Source organism: Hakea prostrata, chromosome 9, assembly GCF_041222555.1.
Source record: "Hakea prostrata isolate BN-2017 chromosome 9, UWA_Hpros_2, whole genome shotgun sequence".
In the NCBI taxonomy this organism is placed as follows: domain Eukaryota; kingdom Viridiplantae; phylum Streptophyta; class Magnoliopsida; order Proteales; family Proteaceae; genus Hakea; species Hakea prostrata.
Window position 1 is genome coordinate 29,907,712 of NC_142608.1, and position 17,295 is coordinate 29,925,006.

The 17,295-nt window shown below is 38.9% G+C and overlaps 1 protein-coding gene across 1 annotated transcript in view; it reads right to left on the minus strand.

Annotated features, from left to right (window-relative positions):
• Nucleotides 1-17,295, minus strand: part of LOC149005100 (gamma-glutamyl hydrolase 2-like) — a 124,962-nt gene that overhangs the window by 91,162 nt on the left and 16,505 nt on the right. The window contains exons 2-4 of the mRNA XM_089169595.1: nucleotides 15,622-15,708; nucleotides 14,902-14,991; nucleotides 13,296-13,390 (exon numbers count right to left, since the gene is read on the minus strand). Coding sequence (XP_089025721.1) covers nucleotides 13,296-13,390; nucleotides 14,902-14,991; nucleotides 15,622-15,708 — 272 coding nt within the window. The remainder of the gene's footprint in view (nucleotides 1-13,295; nucleotides 13,391-14,901; nucleotides 14,992-15,621; nucleotides 15,709-17,295) is intronic.

A 17,295-nucleotide genomic window follows, 5' to 3' on the forward strand; every position in this document is an offset into this window, starting at 1 on the left:
GTAACCTAGGGATCTTATCAGGAAGCCACACTGTTGTCCACCAGTCCACAGTTTGAGAATTCTACCTAATGAGTTCCCAAGCTACTTTGTTAGAGAATAGCCATTTGAAATTCCTTTCCACGCACATCTCCTTGCTAAGCACCTATTCGGCCCGCATCTGGAGGCTCTCTCCCAAGTGTCAAAAAGGAATAAGACTGCCCTTTCCACATTAATAGTCACCATCTGGGATAAATTTATCCATCATCTCCAAGTGCGTGCCAGGATCCCCTGTCTAGCCTTGTGCTCATGGTAGAAGATCTTGCTCGAGAGAGAGATCTCACTACCTTGAAAAAGAGAGATCTCGACCATCTCGGTGAGATATCGGTCGAGATATACAACTTTTTGGCGTCAACTCGGTGGCCCATCTCGGTGGGTTTTAGGGTCTCATTTGAATTGAAACTTGGTATTTAGCTAATTTAAGGCCTTTTGAACACGTTGGTGGCCTTGGATTTGTTAGAAACAACCCTATGTATGATTTCTAAGTCTACCCATAGTGTGAAACCGAAATGTAGTAGGATTAAGGAATGCAATGTTATACAACATGTAATATAGAACCTTTAAGGCATATTATAAAAAGCAAGTATATCAAATGCATCAACAAACTTAAATGTTATCAAAATTCCACCCATATGAGTATCAAAATCTCAATTTTCAAATAAAATAATTATACAACCATTATAAGTCATTAAATCATAAATTCATAAGACAAGTAAAGAATGATTGATTTTCCTTGTTGTAGATGTGCTAAGAGTAGTTGCAAGTGAAAATTCAGCCAAAATCCACAAAAAAGGTAAAAATTGAGAGTTCCAACAAGATCCAAGGTGAGATATGGCGAGATATGGTGAGATCTCGAGCGAGATATCCCAACTCGCTGCTCTCGCCCTCCATCTCGTCTTGCCAAGCTGAAAAAACAAGATATCTCGCGAGATCTCGGCGAGATCTCCCACCATGCTTGTGCTATTCCTATACAAAATGATAAGTACCCCTTTAGGATGCCATTTGTGAAGCAACATTTGAGCACCCTTCCCATCACAAATCAAGTGCTAGACCATTGGTTCGGCCTTATCCCTTTCCTTGGTGTTGCTAAGTACCAGACATTGATTGGCAAGTTTGGTTACCTGTCACTAACTAGACCAGTTGCATCTTGTACTATTGGGGTTGTGAGCCACTTTACGTATGCTCCCAAAACCTGTCACTTGGATGCAGTTCATTGAATTATTAGATAATCAAAATCCTTAGCAGGAAAAAGTCTCCTTTTTGGTAGGCATTAACATTTGAAGACAGAAGGCTCTACAGGTGCTGACAGGACTGGTTTAATCTCTAACAAAAAATCCACATCAGGTTAGTGTACATTTGTGGGAGGAAACCTTGTTACCTGGACGAAGAAGAAACAACCTGTTATAGCCAAATTGGGTGCAGAACCAGAGTTTTGAGTCACTGCCCATGGTGTGTGAATTTATCTGGTCGAAGAGGTTAGTCAAAGAGTTGGGTTTTGACTTTGGAGGACCCATGAGATCTATTGTGGCAATAAGGCTGCCATAAACATTACCCACAATCCACTCAGCATCACTGAACAAAACATATTGAAGTGAAAAGACATTTCTATACCCCTTTTTGAAAACAGATGACCAACTAGCCGATATCTTCACCAATTTAGCACCCTAATTAGCAAGATAGAAATGCCAGACATTAACTCTCCAGCTCAAGGGGGGTGTTAGAATGTACCAGGGGTACTGCAGTCAAACATGTCTATGTCAGTTTAAGTTATAAGGTTAGATTGTAATGAAGGTACATTAACCATATCTTCTGTCTATGTAAGTTTAAATTGTACTTTCCGTAATGAATGTAGGCAAGAGAGTTTTCCTTCCCTAATAAGGAATGGATAAAGGAAGAAAAGGATAAAGAAGATAGGCGGAAGAAGGGGAAACCTGAAAAGAAGCAGACTTGAAAAGGGGAAATTAGAGAAGAACACACTTAAGAAGAAGAAGAAGAAGAAAAGAGGAGACCGGGGGGGGGGGAGACCGCAAATGTACAAAACTCAAGCTTTACTTCATTTTTCTATTCCTTCCTCAACAAGCTGATTACAAGTGTCTAAATAATAAAACAGACATACTTCAATATGAAAACTATAGTAGGAGCTTTGGCAATTTAAAACTAACAAAAAACTATTCCTACTAGGACTCTTAGCAATTGAAAACTAACTAAAATTCTTAAATATCATACCTGAATCAAAAAGCTGATTACATAATTATCCCAATAAACAAAATAACAAAATCCTACTTATATCTCTAAAACTTGTATATAGAACAGCATCACCTATTTTACCTCCTTGCAAGCTGGACTTAGGGCCCACCAAATATAAATTTATCTTCTTGCAAGCTGGACATTTTTATTTTATTTTTGGGTTGTGAAAAGTCATTTATTTAAATTTAAGTCTAAAACCTTAAGGGTAGTTACAACCTAGTCTATCATAAAATAGAGGCCAATACAATAAAGGGGGAGGAGATATCAAAAACAAAGATGCTTGCTGGTTTGCTGCATAAGAAGCCAAATGATCTGCTGCAAAATGTCCTTCTCTGTGAGTGCTTTGGAAAGTAATGGCTTCAAAACTAGAGGCTATTGATGCAATGTCTTCCAAAAATTGCTAGACTTTCCATGGTGTGTGTTCAACTGTGGAGTGCAGTAGATGAATGATGGTTGCATTGTCGCTTTCTATGATGATATCTTTGAGTTGAAATGATGAAACATGTTGCATTGCCCATTTAACAGCTGCAGCCCCCGATTGTAATGTTGACAGGTTTCCTCCTGGATGTGCAAAGCAGAAATGTACATGTCCTGAATTGTCTCTAGCCACGCCTTCATACCCTGCTTGAAAGAGATTCTCACCTCTTTTAATGGAATCATCATCTATGTTTATTTTGATGGTTCCATTTTCTGGATCTACTTAATGTTACAGATTTCCTGTTTCAAATGGTGATGTGAAATAGCATCAAAGTTCTCAAAAGTTAGAGAATTTGCCAACCACAACCTGAGAAGGCTTCTTGAAAGGCCTTTGATGTGGACAATTATTGAAAGATATCCAAATAAGCCATAAAGTTATAAGACAAAGAGCAAGTATTCCCCTCTCCTGAGATTTATTTGATGCTGACTTGATCCATGATGCAATCTGAACTTGCAAATCTCTGGTCTGATTCCACCAATGTATATTGAAATGTGCCCACACATCTTGCTTAATTACAATGGAGTAAAATGTCCGCTGTAGCTCTTCTATCATTGCATAAAGTACACAAGTCTGGGATCAGGGGGGCCACCCTGCTTTAACCAAGTTCACATTCCAAGATGGAGGATCATTTTGTATGTAGGAAGCCACAATAGTTGGTGCATCAGGGGGGAGGGGAAAGGAGCTTGAAGAGGAGGACAACCTGGAATCCACCTCAGTCCATGGGTTAATCCGAGAGCCATTACCCACTTGAAAGATGCCATTTATGGTTAAATCCTTTTCTTTAATCAAGGATTTCCAACCCCAAGAGAAACTGGGGAGGGGAGCTGTAGCTTGTAAAAAATTACAGTCTGAAAAAATATTTTTCTTTCATAACCTTACTCCAAAGTGACCCTTTTAAGGTTCATAAGCTCCCAAGCTTTTTTGCAACCAACGCAAAGTTCTTTAAGTTACGTCCTCCCAATCTTTTTGGAAGACATATAGTCTTCCAATTCACAGTGTGCGCATGTGATCTATCTCCATTCGAGCAAAAGAAGTTCCTGTTGGCTGATTCAACTTCAGATAAAACTAATCTTGGGAGAAGCAAGCATGACATAAAATGGCTTGGCATTGCTTGTGACACAGATTGAATGAGAACTGTTTTACCAGCTGAACTTAGCATCTTAGCCTTCCACCCTTGGAAGTCTGGTGTTAACCCTCCAAGTTAAATTCTGGCAATGCTTCTGTTTGAGCTGAACATTAAAAATTGGGGATACACAAATAAATATCAAGTTCAGATGGAGAATTATCTCCTAGGTTACTTCTCACATTACTATAGCGCGAACAATAACTTCTGGTTGTGCTGCATCAATCCTTCTTAAAAATAAAAAAAGCTTGTTCTCAAGTTTCATAAAAAAAAATCTGCCTCCCCATTTATGTACCCAAAATAAAAATGCCTCATTCGACTGGCACCACAAAAAACAGGATTTGATCAGTTTTTGTAGCATTCTTCGGTCACACTCACGAAGAAAAGAAATTAGGGGAAAGAAAAAGGAGGAAGGAAGGGATATAAGAAATGGATCTCAAAGAGGAGAAGAAAAGCAAGATGTTTGAAGAGTCCATGAGATAGAGAAGAGATTTACCCAGGTTCGAGCTCTGATGCCAAAAATAATGGCGAACGAATAAAGGAGAAAGGAGGAAGATGGGGAAACCTAAGAAGAATCAGACTTCAACTGAGGAAGATGGAGAAGAAGAATCTTAAGAAGAAAAAGAAGAGAAAAAGAGAGAGAGAGAGAGAGGGCTGCAAATGTACAAACTCAAGCTTTACTTCATTTTTCTTCTCTTTGGAGAAAAGGTAGCTTTATTAATAAAATAAATTGGGTTACAATCTACAATCTATAATATTATGTGCCATTGGCATCCATTTGAACTAGGTTAAGAGGGCTGCCAGTAGACATGGTGACTGAAAATGAATCTTTTGAGTGAATTGAAGAAATCCAGCCAAGAGATCTGCACAGTAACTGATCTCTCATACATGATGCACGAAAAACAGTGCACAAAAAACCTTGCATGCTCTCTAATTTCTGCCTCCATATCAAGTACGTACCAAGGGATTCAAAAGGTCCCATCACCAAGTGTATAGCTGTCTCTGAATCAGCACGCACCTGTATGTGTGTAAGATGCATCTCCTTTGGCTTATGAATCCAACCATAGCCACGAGTTTGGTTTGCAGAACAGCGGTACTCTTCATTCTCCCAGCTGTTGCAAAAATCAGGTTACCTCTATGGATTCTTCCTATCGTCCATACCCACCAAATTTGTCATCTTGGGACCCATCACAATTCACTGCCATCCACCGTCAGGTGGCCATTGAAGAACCCTTTTAGAAACTGTGTAGGACATTTGAATATTCCAAGTGTTTAATAATAAAAGAGATATACTTCAATAAGAAAACTAGAGTACAACTCTCGGAAACTTAAAACTAACAAAAAACTAATTCTACTAAGACCATGGTACATTATGTTAGCAATATATCGCCACGTCCATGGAGGGCGACACAAAAAAGGCTAGCAACATGAGATTTCCCATAAGTCAACAACATATCGCCGATTTATCTTCAAAGTTCGATTTTTCGGCAATATATCAGAAAATTCACAACATTGAGCTGAATTCATTCGATAATTGTCATTTTCTCTCTCTTCTCCAGAGCTTCTCTCTCCTGTTTCTTGCATTTAAACCTTATTTTTTCAAACTACAAAGAAACTCTAAGGCTCAAAGTGACGTAGGACCTCCACAGGCTCCAGGGTCGCTGCCTGCCAACAACAGAATATGAAGCATGAGCCGTTCTCAACAGACTTGTATAACGAATTGTAGACTTTAGTACTTCTCTTCACTAGTTGTGTGCTTGTGTTCTTTTTGCATGTTTACATTGGTTTATGTTGGTTCTCTATATCTACATGGGAGATAGCATGATATACTATTCCATAGAGGAGAGGGATAGAATCTTACCTAGATTCACTATTCTCAAATAAAGAAAGATTGCAGTGGAAGAAAACTAAGCATCCACATACTCATTCCTCCACAAAATTCGTCACCAACAAATCCTCCTCAATCTCGTGGAAAGAGAAGAAAATCCACAACCCAAATACCGTCGTGGATGGATGGTCGAAAAGCGAGATCGCAGTTTGGAAGAAGAAAAACTCCACAAATCATTCCTTCAATTCTTGCATTTCTTGGAGAGAGAGAGAGAGAGCAAGAGAGCGGTTTCCAAAATAAAATCCCATAACTCAAATTGTGTGTTGAGTGGGTTGGTGGTTACCAAAACCTCATATTTTGTAACCTAATAAATGCATTTTCACAATTGCCCTTGGGAAAATTCAAAATTCCCAACAATTTACCTGAGTTTTCCAGACTTTCAGTTTTGCTCGCATACAGCCAAGCATGTGCCGATCAGGAACATTAGTTGAGGTGATGTTTTAGGCCAAAATAACGCTCCTAGTGTGTTTATTGGCATAAAAATTAGGCTACACAACAAAATTCAAGCCAAAATTACCCTAAATACCCCCCGAAACAAAGTGTCGATTTTTCACCGACACCAATCCAAATGTCGGCAAAACGTCGCCAACATTTCGCCATGTCTGTGGTGTAGACAGCCACCGACACGCCAAAAGTCGGCAACATTTCGAACCTTAACTAGGTTTCTTAGCAATTCAAAACTAACTAAAACTGATCAATAATATCCTACCCGAATTAAAATTTGGTTACATTATCCCCATATAAATAACAAAATCCTACATTATCTCTAAAACTCCCACATAAAACAGAATCACCTATTTTATATCCTTGTGAGCTGGGCTTGGGACCCATCAAATATAAATTTATGTTCTTGCAAGCTGGACTTAGGGCCCACCAAAATAGGAAGAATTATCTCCTAGGTTTCTGTTCACGTTACCATAGCATGAACAATAACTTCTGGTTGTGCTTTATAATTCCCATTCTTCCTTCAGCTGCTCTCAACTCCTCAGCTTTTGCTCCTTGCTTATTGTTGATCATAGCTCCATCACCCATGAACTAAAAGTTAAAATTCCAACGCGATTAGATTCTATTCAGAGAGATAATGCTCCTAGCGTAGCGCTGGTTCTTCTCCCACTATTTTGTATGAGGGTTGAAGGCAACCCACCCCAAACTTCTTTTTTTCACTTCTCTTTCTTCTTAATACACCAACCCCTTCTTCCTTCTTCTCTCTTAGCCTTTTTTTTGGCTAGATGAATAATATAATTGAGAAAAAAAATCAAAACAACGAGCTACAGCCTCCAAGAGGAGGAAAAAGAGAGGGGGAAAAAACACTAAAGCAGTCAAGCCTCAAATAGGGTATGCAAGAGACAAAGGCAATGATGTAGGGGCTATCTTAGGGACTACAGATCATACAAGGGCTGTTAATGCGTACTCTAGGTTGGTGCCCTAATGGCAAAACAGTCATAGGGAACTGCAGCAGAAGACAAAAGATGAATATACAAATTTGATAAAATAAACAAAGCAATGGTTAATGTCAGCTGAAACTAACATGCAAGACAAAACAAAACTCAACAGGAAAACATAAGGAACGGGATCATGGCAACCTAACACCTTAATAGAATGCCTCTTTATCAAGAATTTCTAAAGAACATAAGCTGTCCTAGTCCAGACACCTATAACTAGCAATAGAAAAGCAGAAATAACAATGTGACAATTTTTAAAAGGAAGCAGTAGAAAACAAAAGTATTTATATCATTGAAGTAAATGAAAAATGGAAACAGCATGCCTCCAAAATATGGAGTTAGGATGTGGTCCTTGCAGTTGTATGACAGCAAGAAATAACAAGTGAAAGCAAAACAAGAAATTATGAACAAGACTGGAATGGAAGAACCAAGGTAAGACAATAATAAATAAACAAAAAGACTAAAGGAAAGAAAGGGGAAGGATTTCTGTGAGAAGAAGAAGAAAGCAAAAGAAAGGGGGGGGGGGGGAAGAAGAAACTACATAAAAAAAGGTTGTCATACAGAAGAAAAACAAGAAAAACGAAAGAAATGAAAAGACAATGCTGCAAGGAGCCGCAAGACAGAAAAGTAAGGGAGGGGGAACCTGTTTCAGGCAAGAGATAGAAGGGAGAGGAGAAGAAGAGATTTACCAAGAGAGTGAGGAAATGCATGCCAATAATGAGAGAGATTCCCGATTTCCTTTTCTAATTAATTCAAACAATCCAATCCATTGTGAACACAGTTCTTCTTACAAGAAAGTTCAAAATTCAAAAACCTTAATAATCTTCCTACTAATATTCTAGTAAGGTCAAACTGGAAATCTAATAAGATACTTGAGCGAAACAATCCATGCGATGAATATAAACCATGGATGAACCCAAAACCCATTTAACATTGAACAACCAAAATAAGAACGCAAATGAACCAAATAAAACCCAATAACCCAAATAAAATGCAACACAAGACAAAAGAATCCAAATAGAAGATGCATAACCAATAAATGACAACTAAGTTACATTACCGGTGATGCTAACTTGTCAAACCAATAGACCCGGGAAATACAATAGCCTCTAAACTCATCATCCATCCATATAGGTGCTGCACTGGGTTGATATTAACGTGGGCGCTGCTGATAAACGAAACTGTTTCTCAATAACAATGGTGTCCTCAATCCTCATCAACTCTCCCCGACAAGGAAGAGTTCACCTCGGGTGAGTGGTGAATAAAGACTCTCGTAGTACTTAAGCATGTCTAGGTCAAGCCATTCTAGCTCCTCAACAGTGATCCAAGTGCTATCAATCTCAGGGCAATCACGCCACTTGACTATGAATTCTTTGGAACCACCCTCTTGTGTCACTATAACTCCCTCATCAAGGATTTCTTCCACTGTTGTAGCTCTACTTTGAAACTTTGGGAAGGCAGTAATGATGTGCTAGTGAGCGAGGAGTCTAAGCAACAACGTCATCAAGAACGAAATAAGGGTATCAAGGTCATTTGGATAAATGGGAATGCCATGGTACTCAACATTCTCTACATCAAAAATATTATTAGTTCCCAAGTCAACTTGCAGATCAAGAACATAAGCATAAGCACCTATTCTTTTTAGAACCTAGACATGCAATATGAGCATGTAGTTTTGCTCACTTTCTCCTTAGGAAAATGCTTCAATCTAATCCTAACCGTCATCATGTCTCCTCTTCAAATTCTTGCAGATTACCAATGCACATCAGCTCTGGACTTATACTAATCATTACTCAATGCTATATACTATCTTATACCTACATGTAAATCAAATATATGCTGTGTAAAAGACTCAACTAATAGGAAAACCTAGAGTTGGAAATGGCTGGGATAAGGTCTGGGTGCCCTAGGCTAGTATCCTTAACAAACCTCAAAAGGTGACAGACCAGTGGTTGTTCTTAGGCAAGACCACGGTCCAAACTAGTAAGGTACTCCACTATAAGGTAATGTAACAAATCTCCTAGACTCCTAATGACAATCCTAGTCTAACCATTAGTCTAGGCGTAAAAAGCAATGGAGAAACAAAGCTTAGCATCCATCATTCTCAATAGAGTCCTCCAAAAGTGACTAGTAAACTTAACATCCCTATCGGACAACGTGGCATTAGGCAACAACCTCAAGGAAACAGTGTTTAGCAACATGTGACACATTATAGGTCTTAGAACAAGGAATAAAATGAATTGTCTTCAAGAAGTGGTCTACCACTATAGAAATGGAGTCATGCCCTCTTAAGGTACTAGGTAGGCCATACATGAATCCTACACTAAGGTTTTTGTTACAACCCTGTTAATGTAGTACTGTATTTGATTGAACAAAACAATAGCCAAATAGGACCTTTCATAGGAAATCAAGTTCAAGCTTAAGGTGAAACAAAAAAATAGATGTGAAAGAGGGCTGAAACTAAAGTGGTATTATAAGGATAATAGCATAACAATATAGGCTGAATAGATCTTCAAAACAGGGCCAAAACTATGATGAAGAAATTGAAGGGACAATATGAGGGAATTGAGAATAACAATGTAACATCCAGGCTTCACATCGCAAGGTGGGGCAATTGGGTCGAACACCAACCTACATTGATCAAACACAAGGAGTCTCCATAGAGAAGGAATGCTAACAAAGTAATTTGATTTCAATTGATGAGTTGTCTTCACCTCTTACATACGTCTCTTTATATAGCATTCTAAAGAGACATAAACATTAATGGTAACATCCAACCACTAGCTAACACCACCTACCTATTAATAACTCAACTACTAACTAACTCTTTGACAAAGGAAAACTCATTTGACAATGAGTTCTTTTATTTTCAAACCTCAGCCCCTTTTATTGACTTTCCAAAAACTAGACTTGGGCTTAGGTCTAGACTATGAAGTTCAACATATGTGGGCTAATTTTAACCCACTAAAACAGTCCTAGCCCATGAAAGCCATGGGTTGATTTAGGTGATAGCTTTAGGCTTTTGATGGGCTTGACCCAATGGGCTTCTTCTTTCTTAAATATGTCTTCAATTCTGCATCACCTATAGTTTAGAAAGTTAGAATAGAGATGATGACGAGGAAGAAGTGGAGGAGAAGAAGATATGGAGAATAAGGATAAGGGAAGATCGAACCAGCTTGGGGAGAAGCTCCCTGCAATTCTAGACTTATATTCTAGAATTGCAGGCCCTTTATTTATGTAAAAAGATTACATATATCTGGACAAAATATTCTGTCCACTTTCCAAAAAGTAGAAAGACTGAAAATAAGTAACTTCTACAGCTCACTTCAAATCAGATCTAAATAAGTTTCCTAAACTAAATACATAGGAAATCTGGAAATAAAGCAGTGCCAGATCTAACCAAAAAATTTTAAAAAAAATCTATCCCATATATCTTTCCTAAAACAACCACAAGACTGTTGACCAACATAAGATCCATGAATATCTTGCTGACAAGCAACAATATAATGTTATTCTACTTCCATCTTTAACAGTTTTCCTATGGGGCAATGTGGCAATAGCAGGGGAGTATAGTTTGACATGTTTTTATTGACTTACCACCCTAGCAATATCTCTCTTGAGCCTTGGCCAGTAAAATCGATCCTTTACTGTAATAGCCTTGTCTCGACCAAAATGACGAGCAACTCCCCCAGCGTGAAATTCCTAGATCAAAAAAACCTTAGAAGCGTTAGTCCTAGGAATGCATAGTTTGGTTCCTTTAGAAAGGAAACCTTCTCTCAATAGGTTAGTTGAGCAGCTACTAGGATGATCTCCACTTAGGAATGTGAATACCTCAGAAAACATATAGGTTTAAAGTCAAATAATACATCAAACGCGTTCAATTGTTCACAATTTCACATTAAAACATCGGTGTACTTATAAGTTACAGCATGAGAGTATAAGAGTAAAATCAATGGCTAAGCAGCTCCTCCAGCTTTTGCTCCACCAGCACCCCCTCCATCATTATAGAACATTAGAACATGGTTTTTGAAAGAAAAAGAATAAGTTTGAGAAAAGAATAGTCACCTTGCTTCAAGATTGGCTTCAAAATCAGTAGATCTTTGTTGTGGATAAGCTAATCAACTTGTTAATGCAGCCTAGGTAACTAAAGGGGACTGACTAGCCAAGGGGGACCTTTAAGTTTAGAGACCATTCTAGGCATATTATCAGACCTAGAGACCCAGCGAAGGGGAGGAAACCTTGAAAATTGAGTGAGAATGCACTAGACAGGATCAGGAGTGAAAGTGGAGCCCACGGAAGACCTAGGCAAGGATAGGGTTACAAGAATGTATAAGAGTCAAGAGTCAAAACAAATCCAAAATCAAACCTACACAGTTACTGGAAACCAGCCAGTTGCTTGTGCCGGTCGCTTAGGTTAAGCGACCTCTACAAGCGACCGCCCCTGTTTCAGACAGTTTCCAACTCCGAAATTAGACTTTTGATCATCCGATTTCAATCCATTTTGGGATGATCTTAGTCTGAATTTCAAACTTAATATGTATATAACAAAGGGGTGAAACGAACCTAAAATTAACAAAGATCAACTACCCAAAATTCTCCCCTTGATTAGATCCATCCATTAACAAATGCAGGGATTCGTTTCTGGACAGGATCTCATCAAGAACATCGGAAAGAGAGCTACAACTGATCAATTGGGTAACCACTAACAAAATGGGGATGGGTTCATATCAATTAGAGGTTAAAAAGAAGAGAATAGCAGATGGAGATTCACCAAGAATAGAAGGGAAAAGGTTCCAGATCACTAACAACACTTCACCCACTTTCCATCACGTTTCCATTACCGCCTAATCGCCCAAAATAGCAATCCCGAACATAATAATGCGTTAAAATAGGGCGAGGAATGCTATTTATAACGAAAAGGGGGCAAAATAGGGCATTTTCCCTCAAGCAGAAAGTGGCGGTCGCTTGGTTTAATCAACCGCCCCCAAGTATATTGATATACAAAGGTGCTTTGCTCAGGGGGTTGAAACCCAAACACAACCTAACCCAAAACAACACATGGGGGAGGTCTTACCTTTATTCCGGACATCTCCAAACACCACTTGCCTTCTACCAGAGATCCAACTTCCCAGTAAGGAAGATTCTTCAACAAGAGAATCCAGATCCATGGGTTCTGGATATGGATCATGGACTTCTATCTGGACACTCCACAAAATTAATCCGACTAGACCTTCGAGTTCTCGGACCTGCAATACGGATTTCGAGTTAGAAAAACGAGGGTTGTTACAACTTAAACCTAGCAACTATTGAGTATGGCAACTTATTGAAAATAGAAACTAACAAAAATTACAAACTTACATATAGTAACTAAGTACTAGAATTTGACGGGTTAAATGTCGGCTTCCTTGTCAAAATCGTGGCCTTCAAATCGGATCTCCATAGAAGGCCAGTTGGGCTGGCTTGAATTGGTGCTTCCTAGCTGGTTTGAGCCAGTCCAGTTCTGGTCCAATAGGACCCGGTTAAATTCTTTTTTGTTCTTCCGCTGGCAAGTCATGGGATCTACAGCAGGGCACTCTTTGATCGCTCCGGAATCACCCTGGACTCAGTTGCCATTAGAGGTGTGAAAAGAGCAGCACCCAGTTCCATTTTGGGAAATCCCCTATCATCCTGTCCCAATCATGGGAAAGATGAACAGACTACATGCTCTCTCACCAATTACTTTTCGTAATGGCAACCAATCTCCACGGGCGCTTCCTAATAAAAAATCCATGGATTTTGTGGCATGCAAAAACCTCATGCATGTCATGTTAAATCTTAAGGAATAACAACCTACAAATAATCCTGATGCTTTTATTTATCTCAATCCAAAATAGAAATGCATCAAGAAAACAAAATGTCTGACTAACAACTGCAACTGTATTTTGTGTAGCATCCAAATTTAAACCTTGGTGAAACATTAAGAACCCTTTGATGTACAACTGCAATATAATTGAGGCCTAAAATCATTAGACAAATGAAATAACTAACTTATCAATATAACTTGCAAAGGAAATAGGACATATATTAGAAAGCAGTTATTACCTTTGAAACATTGTGCCTTCAATTTGTATGTATTCTGTGAATTGTAGAGTAGATGGCTGATCTAATGCACTAAACTTTTCGAGAATGTTAACATCCTAGCATCAAAAGAGGAAAAAATATTAAGAAGAAAATTACAAGAGTAATCTTTCAACAAGAGAGCAGGAAAATGCCCTGAAATCTTAGAAACCACAGCAAGTGTTCAAACAAAGAATAACGCTAGTATGAACTGAAATAAAGTGAATTTGGTTTTTAACAGTAAGAAAATATTACCTTAGGTTAAAACTGGATAAGTTTAATTTCAATCAACCTAGTTACCATAAATTTCAAATTTACATATTCTAGTATAACTAGCTTATTAAATTGTTCACACCACGCGTCATGTGTAGGTTTACAACTTACGATACTTTTACTTCTATGATCCTTGTATTAGATGAGTAACTGTAGGCTTGCTACTAAAGTTTTCCTTTTATTTGCTTGATATGTGTTTCCTTTTATACTTGTAATTAGTTTAGGAAGAAGTGATTCCTAAACTGGGATTTCAATGCTTATAAATACTTATCATGGTGAAGATTTCTTATGCTCTTCTAGCCCAATCTATCCCATCTTCTTCTCTTTATCTCTCCTCCATCTTCTTCTTCTTCTTCATTTTTTGGTCTGTCTCTGTTTTGTTATAAGCAACATAGCTAATGAAAAAAAGAAAGAAAAACCAACTATAGAACGGCCCAATGCATTGGCTTTATATTTGTAGCATATATGTCCTTATCAAAACTGGATAAGTTTAATTCCAATCAACGTTGTTACCATAAATTTCAAATTTACATATTCTAGTATAACTAGCTTATTACTTGTTCATGATACGTGATCCATATGTACCGTGGGGGTACATATGATTCATGTGTAGGTTATGATGCTTTTACTCATGATCCTTGTATTACATGAGCAACCGTAGGCTTGCTACTAAAATTTTCCTTTAATTTGTTTGATATGTGTTTCCTTTTATACTTGTAATCAGTTTGGAACGAGTCTTTCCCAAACTGGGATTTCAACGCTTATAGATAGTTATCATGGGGAAGATTTCTTATGCTCTTCTAGCCCAATCTGTCCCATCTTTTCTTTATATCTCCTCCATTTTCTTCTTCTTCTTCTTCATTTTTTGGTTTGTCTCTGGTTTGTTATAAGTAACAAAGCTCAAACTTGGGAACGAAATAAAAAGAAGGAAAAACCAACTATGGGACAACCCAATAACATTGGCTTTAGATTTATAGCATGTGTTGAACTTGGGTTCGCCACTGGCCCCATGCTTGCCCAAGTGTCAGCTTCAATTTGAAGATAGGGAAACAATTAAGTAACATGTATACATTGCAGTGCATGTCTTGGAGTTAATGAGTTTATTCGTATAATCATCAAGAATGCAACTTATCCACTAAACAAACAAGTTAACAAATTTAGTATGCAATTAAGTCTAGACAAGCTCAAGGACCTTATGCTTTTCCTATCCTAATATCCTATTTCCTTGTTAAATATAATAAATATTTCATTCAGGTAACAAAATATGATTTGAACAATGCACCACCCCAATGTTATGGATCCAGAAGGGATAGATTACCTTGCTAATGATCATGTTTAGAAGTTCAAAGCCTAAGCAAATAGCAAACAAAGGAAAATGATCGCCTGAGTCGTTCTTCTCTAGTATTCGCTGCAAAAGAACAAACACACAAAACACCTATCATTTATGAGGGATTATAACTGGTAAGATGGCATTAACATGCACCACTTTCTTCTTCTTCTTCGTCCTTTTTTATAGACACACATGAAACATCATCTGCCTACTCCCTAATATCACTTCTGGAGACGGGGTTGCTACTGCAAGAATGCCAGCCACATCTTTAAATTTCAGGCTTGATTGATATTGATTTTGTTTCCTTCATTCAGTTAATGCCTTAATCGTATAATAACATCAAGCATTAGCAGTTATTCAAGACTTCTTTTTCTTTCTTTTCTTTTTATATTTTTATTTATAGGTACATTTATTGATGGAGAAGATGTATTAAAATTTGGATGATATGATGATAAGCACTTAAATCCCAGATGTCCTTTGGGTATTTTACCCCTTTATACCAGCATTAGGAAGGTACACGTGTAGGACAATTGGTCAAAGCGTTAATGATCAGCTAATCTAATTCACATTGCCCAGCATGCATGAAGACCCAACGTAATTGATGCAATAATTAATACATACTCAGCTGAACTCATGGAAATATCACATTCTACATCGTATGCTTGCTGATTTGAAATAATGGGTTCTGTTTTATTCCAGTGTAAATACCTCAAAAATTGTCTGTACGATCTCATAATACAAACCATTTTTGGCCCAACCTCCAGTGAAAAGCACTCCATTGACAAGATTGAGCTTCTGCAATAAGATGAGAATGTCTATGAGAAAGAAACCATATAACTTGCACTGAATGAGATAAATATATTACTGGGTAAAAAAATTTGTAATTGTATATTAAAACAAAATAAAAATAAATAAATAAGAAAAGGAATAATAAAGCAACAGCCAGATTAATGAGAAAAAGCACTTGAATATATTATTTAGTAAATGAAGAATTCAAGTTTGGTAAATATCTGACCTCCCTCAAAGAGGCTCAGCCTTGCTGCCGGCAACACTGGTCTATAGAAGAGAAAGAACCAATGATTCATCATACATGGTGATACGGGAGGTTTTATACCCGACCGGCTTCGGACCCGGGTGGGGCTAAACCATACACTTAGTCGGGACATTTACTAACTAACCAAAGAAGAGCGTCATTTACGCTGGACCATATGGCAACAACGCCCTAGATAGAAGGTCAACTACAAGGATGATTAAGCAGGACAGACGACAAGGAACCGTAGTCCAGGGAGAAATAACGGCTCTCGCCGGAAAACCTGCCCAATCTGGAAAAGGTAACACATACACTATTTAAGCGAAGACTCACCTCTCTGGTAAGCATCCAATACATTATGAACATAACCCTGTGTAGCTCTTGCACGAGATCTGAATTTGTTCACTATCTAACTTAGCCATCGGAGACGGCTGCCCGGCATACGAGCTGGCCCGCGTCTAACCTTTCTTGCAGGACTCATTGTCCCAGCCTCCCAGGAACAAGAAGGGGCTTAGTTGGCATCTGAATAGTAACTGAGACGCATCAGTTTGGCGTTGTCTGTGGGAAAGACAATCTTTAAGTCATGGCAAGGTGAGGAGCTAATAATGGGCGTACTCGGCAGGAGACCGCCGGCAGAAACCCGGATCTAAAATATCAAACACATCAAGATAATGAGGCCGAGCATTCAACCCGAGCGGAGGAAGTTCCACTCAGGGAAAAGAAAATACCTCAAGGGCCTCATGGCGAAGGCACATCAGCAAGGCCCCAAGGGCCTGCTACTGCTGCCGCCGATGTAGAAGAAATTCGAAAAGCGATGCTCGAGATGCAGGGGGTGTTGAGGGGATTGGTCCACCAAGTTGGAGTCGAACAAGGACCAAGGCCCAACACCCAAATGGCAAGGTTATACAGAGCCTTCCAAAATGCAAGGAGAGTCCGACCACAAGGTGGGATCCCGAGAGGAGGGCAAGTCGAAGGCCAAAGATCAGCTCCTACGGGTGCCGAACGCGGTCAAAGACAGCCAAATGGTACAAGGGTCAGTGCCCTTAACCGCATCTCGGTACCTTCCCGAATAGGAAACCTTCATCAAAGGAGTCGCCGGGTCGAGAATGAACAACAAGGGGAGAGTCAACCTCAAGGAGCCCGGTCAAGGGTATCAATCTCCCGAACGCAGTCCAGAAGAGCAAGCACCGCGAAGTCGGGTGGAAATGGGGCGAAGCAGAACCGTCTCCGGAGAAGGATGGCCGAGGTAGAACGAAGATTAGAGGACCGGGACCATGACGAAGACCTAGACGTTGTGGATTGGGAGCTGTTCTCTGACGATATCATGAATATGCCCCTCCCTCAAAATTTTA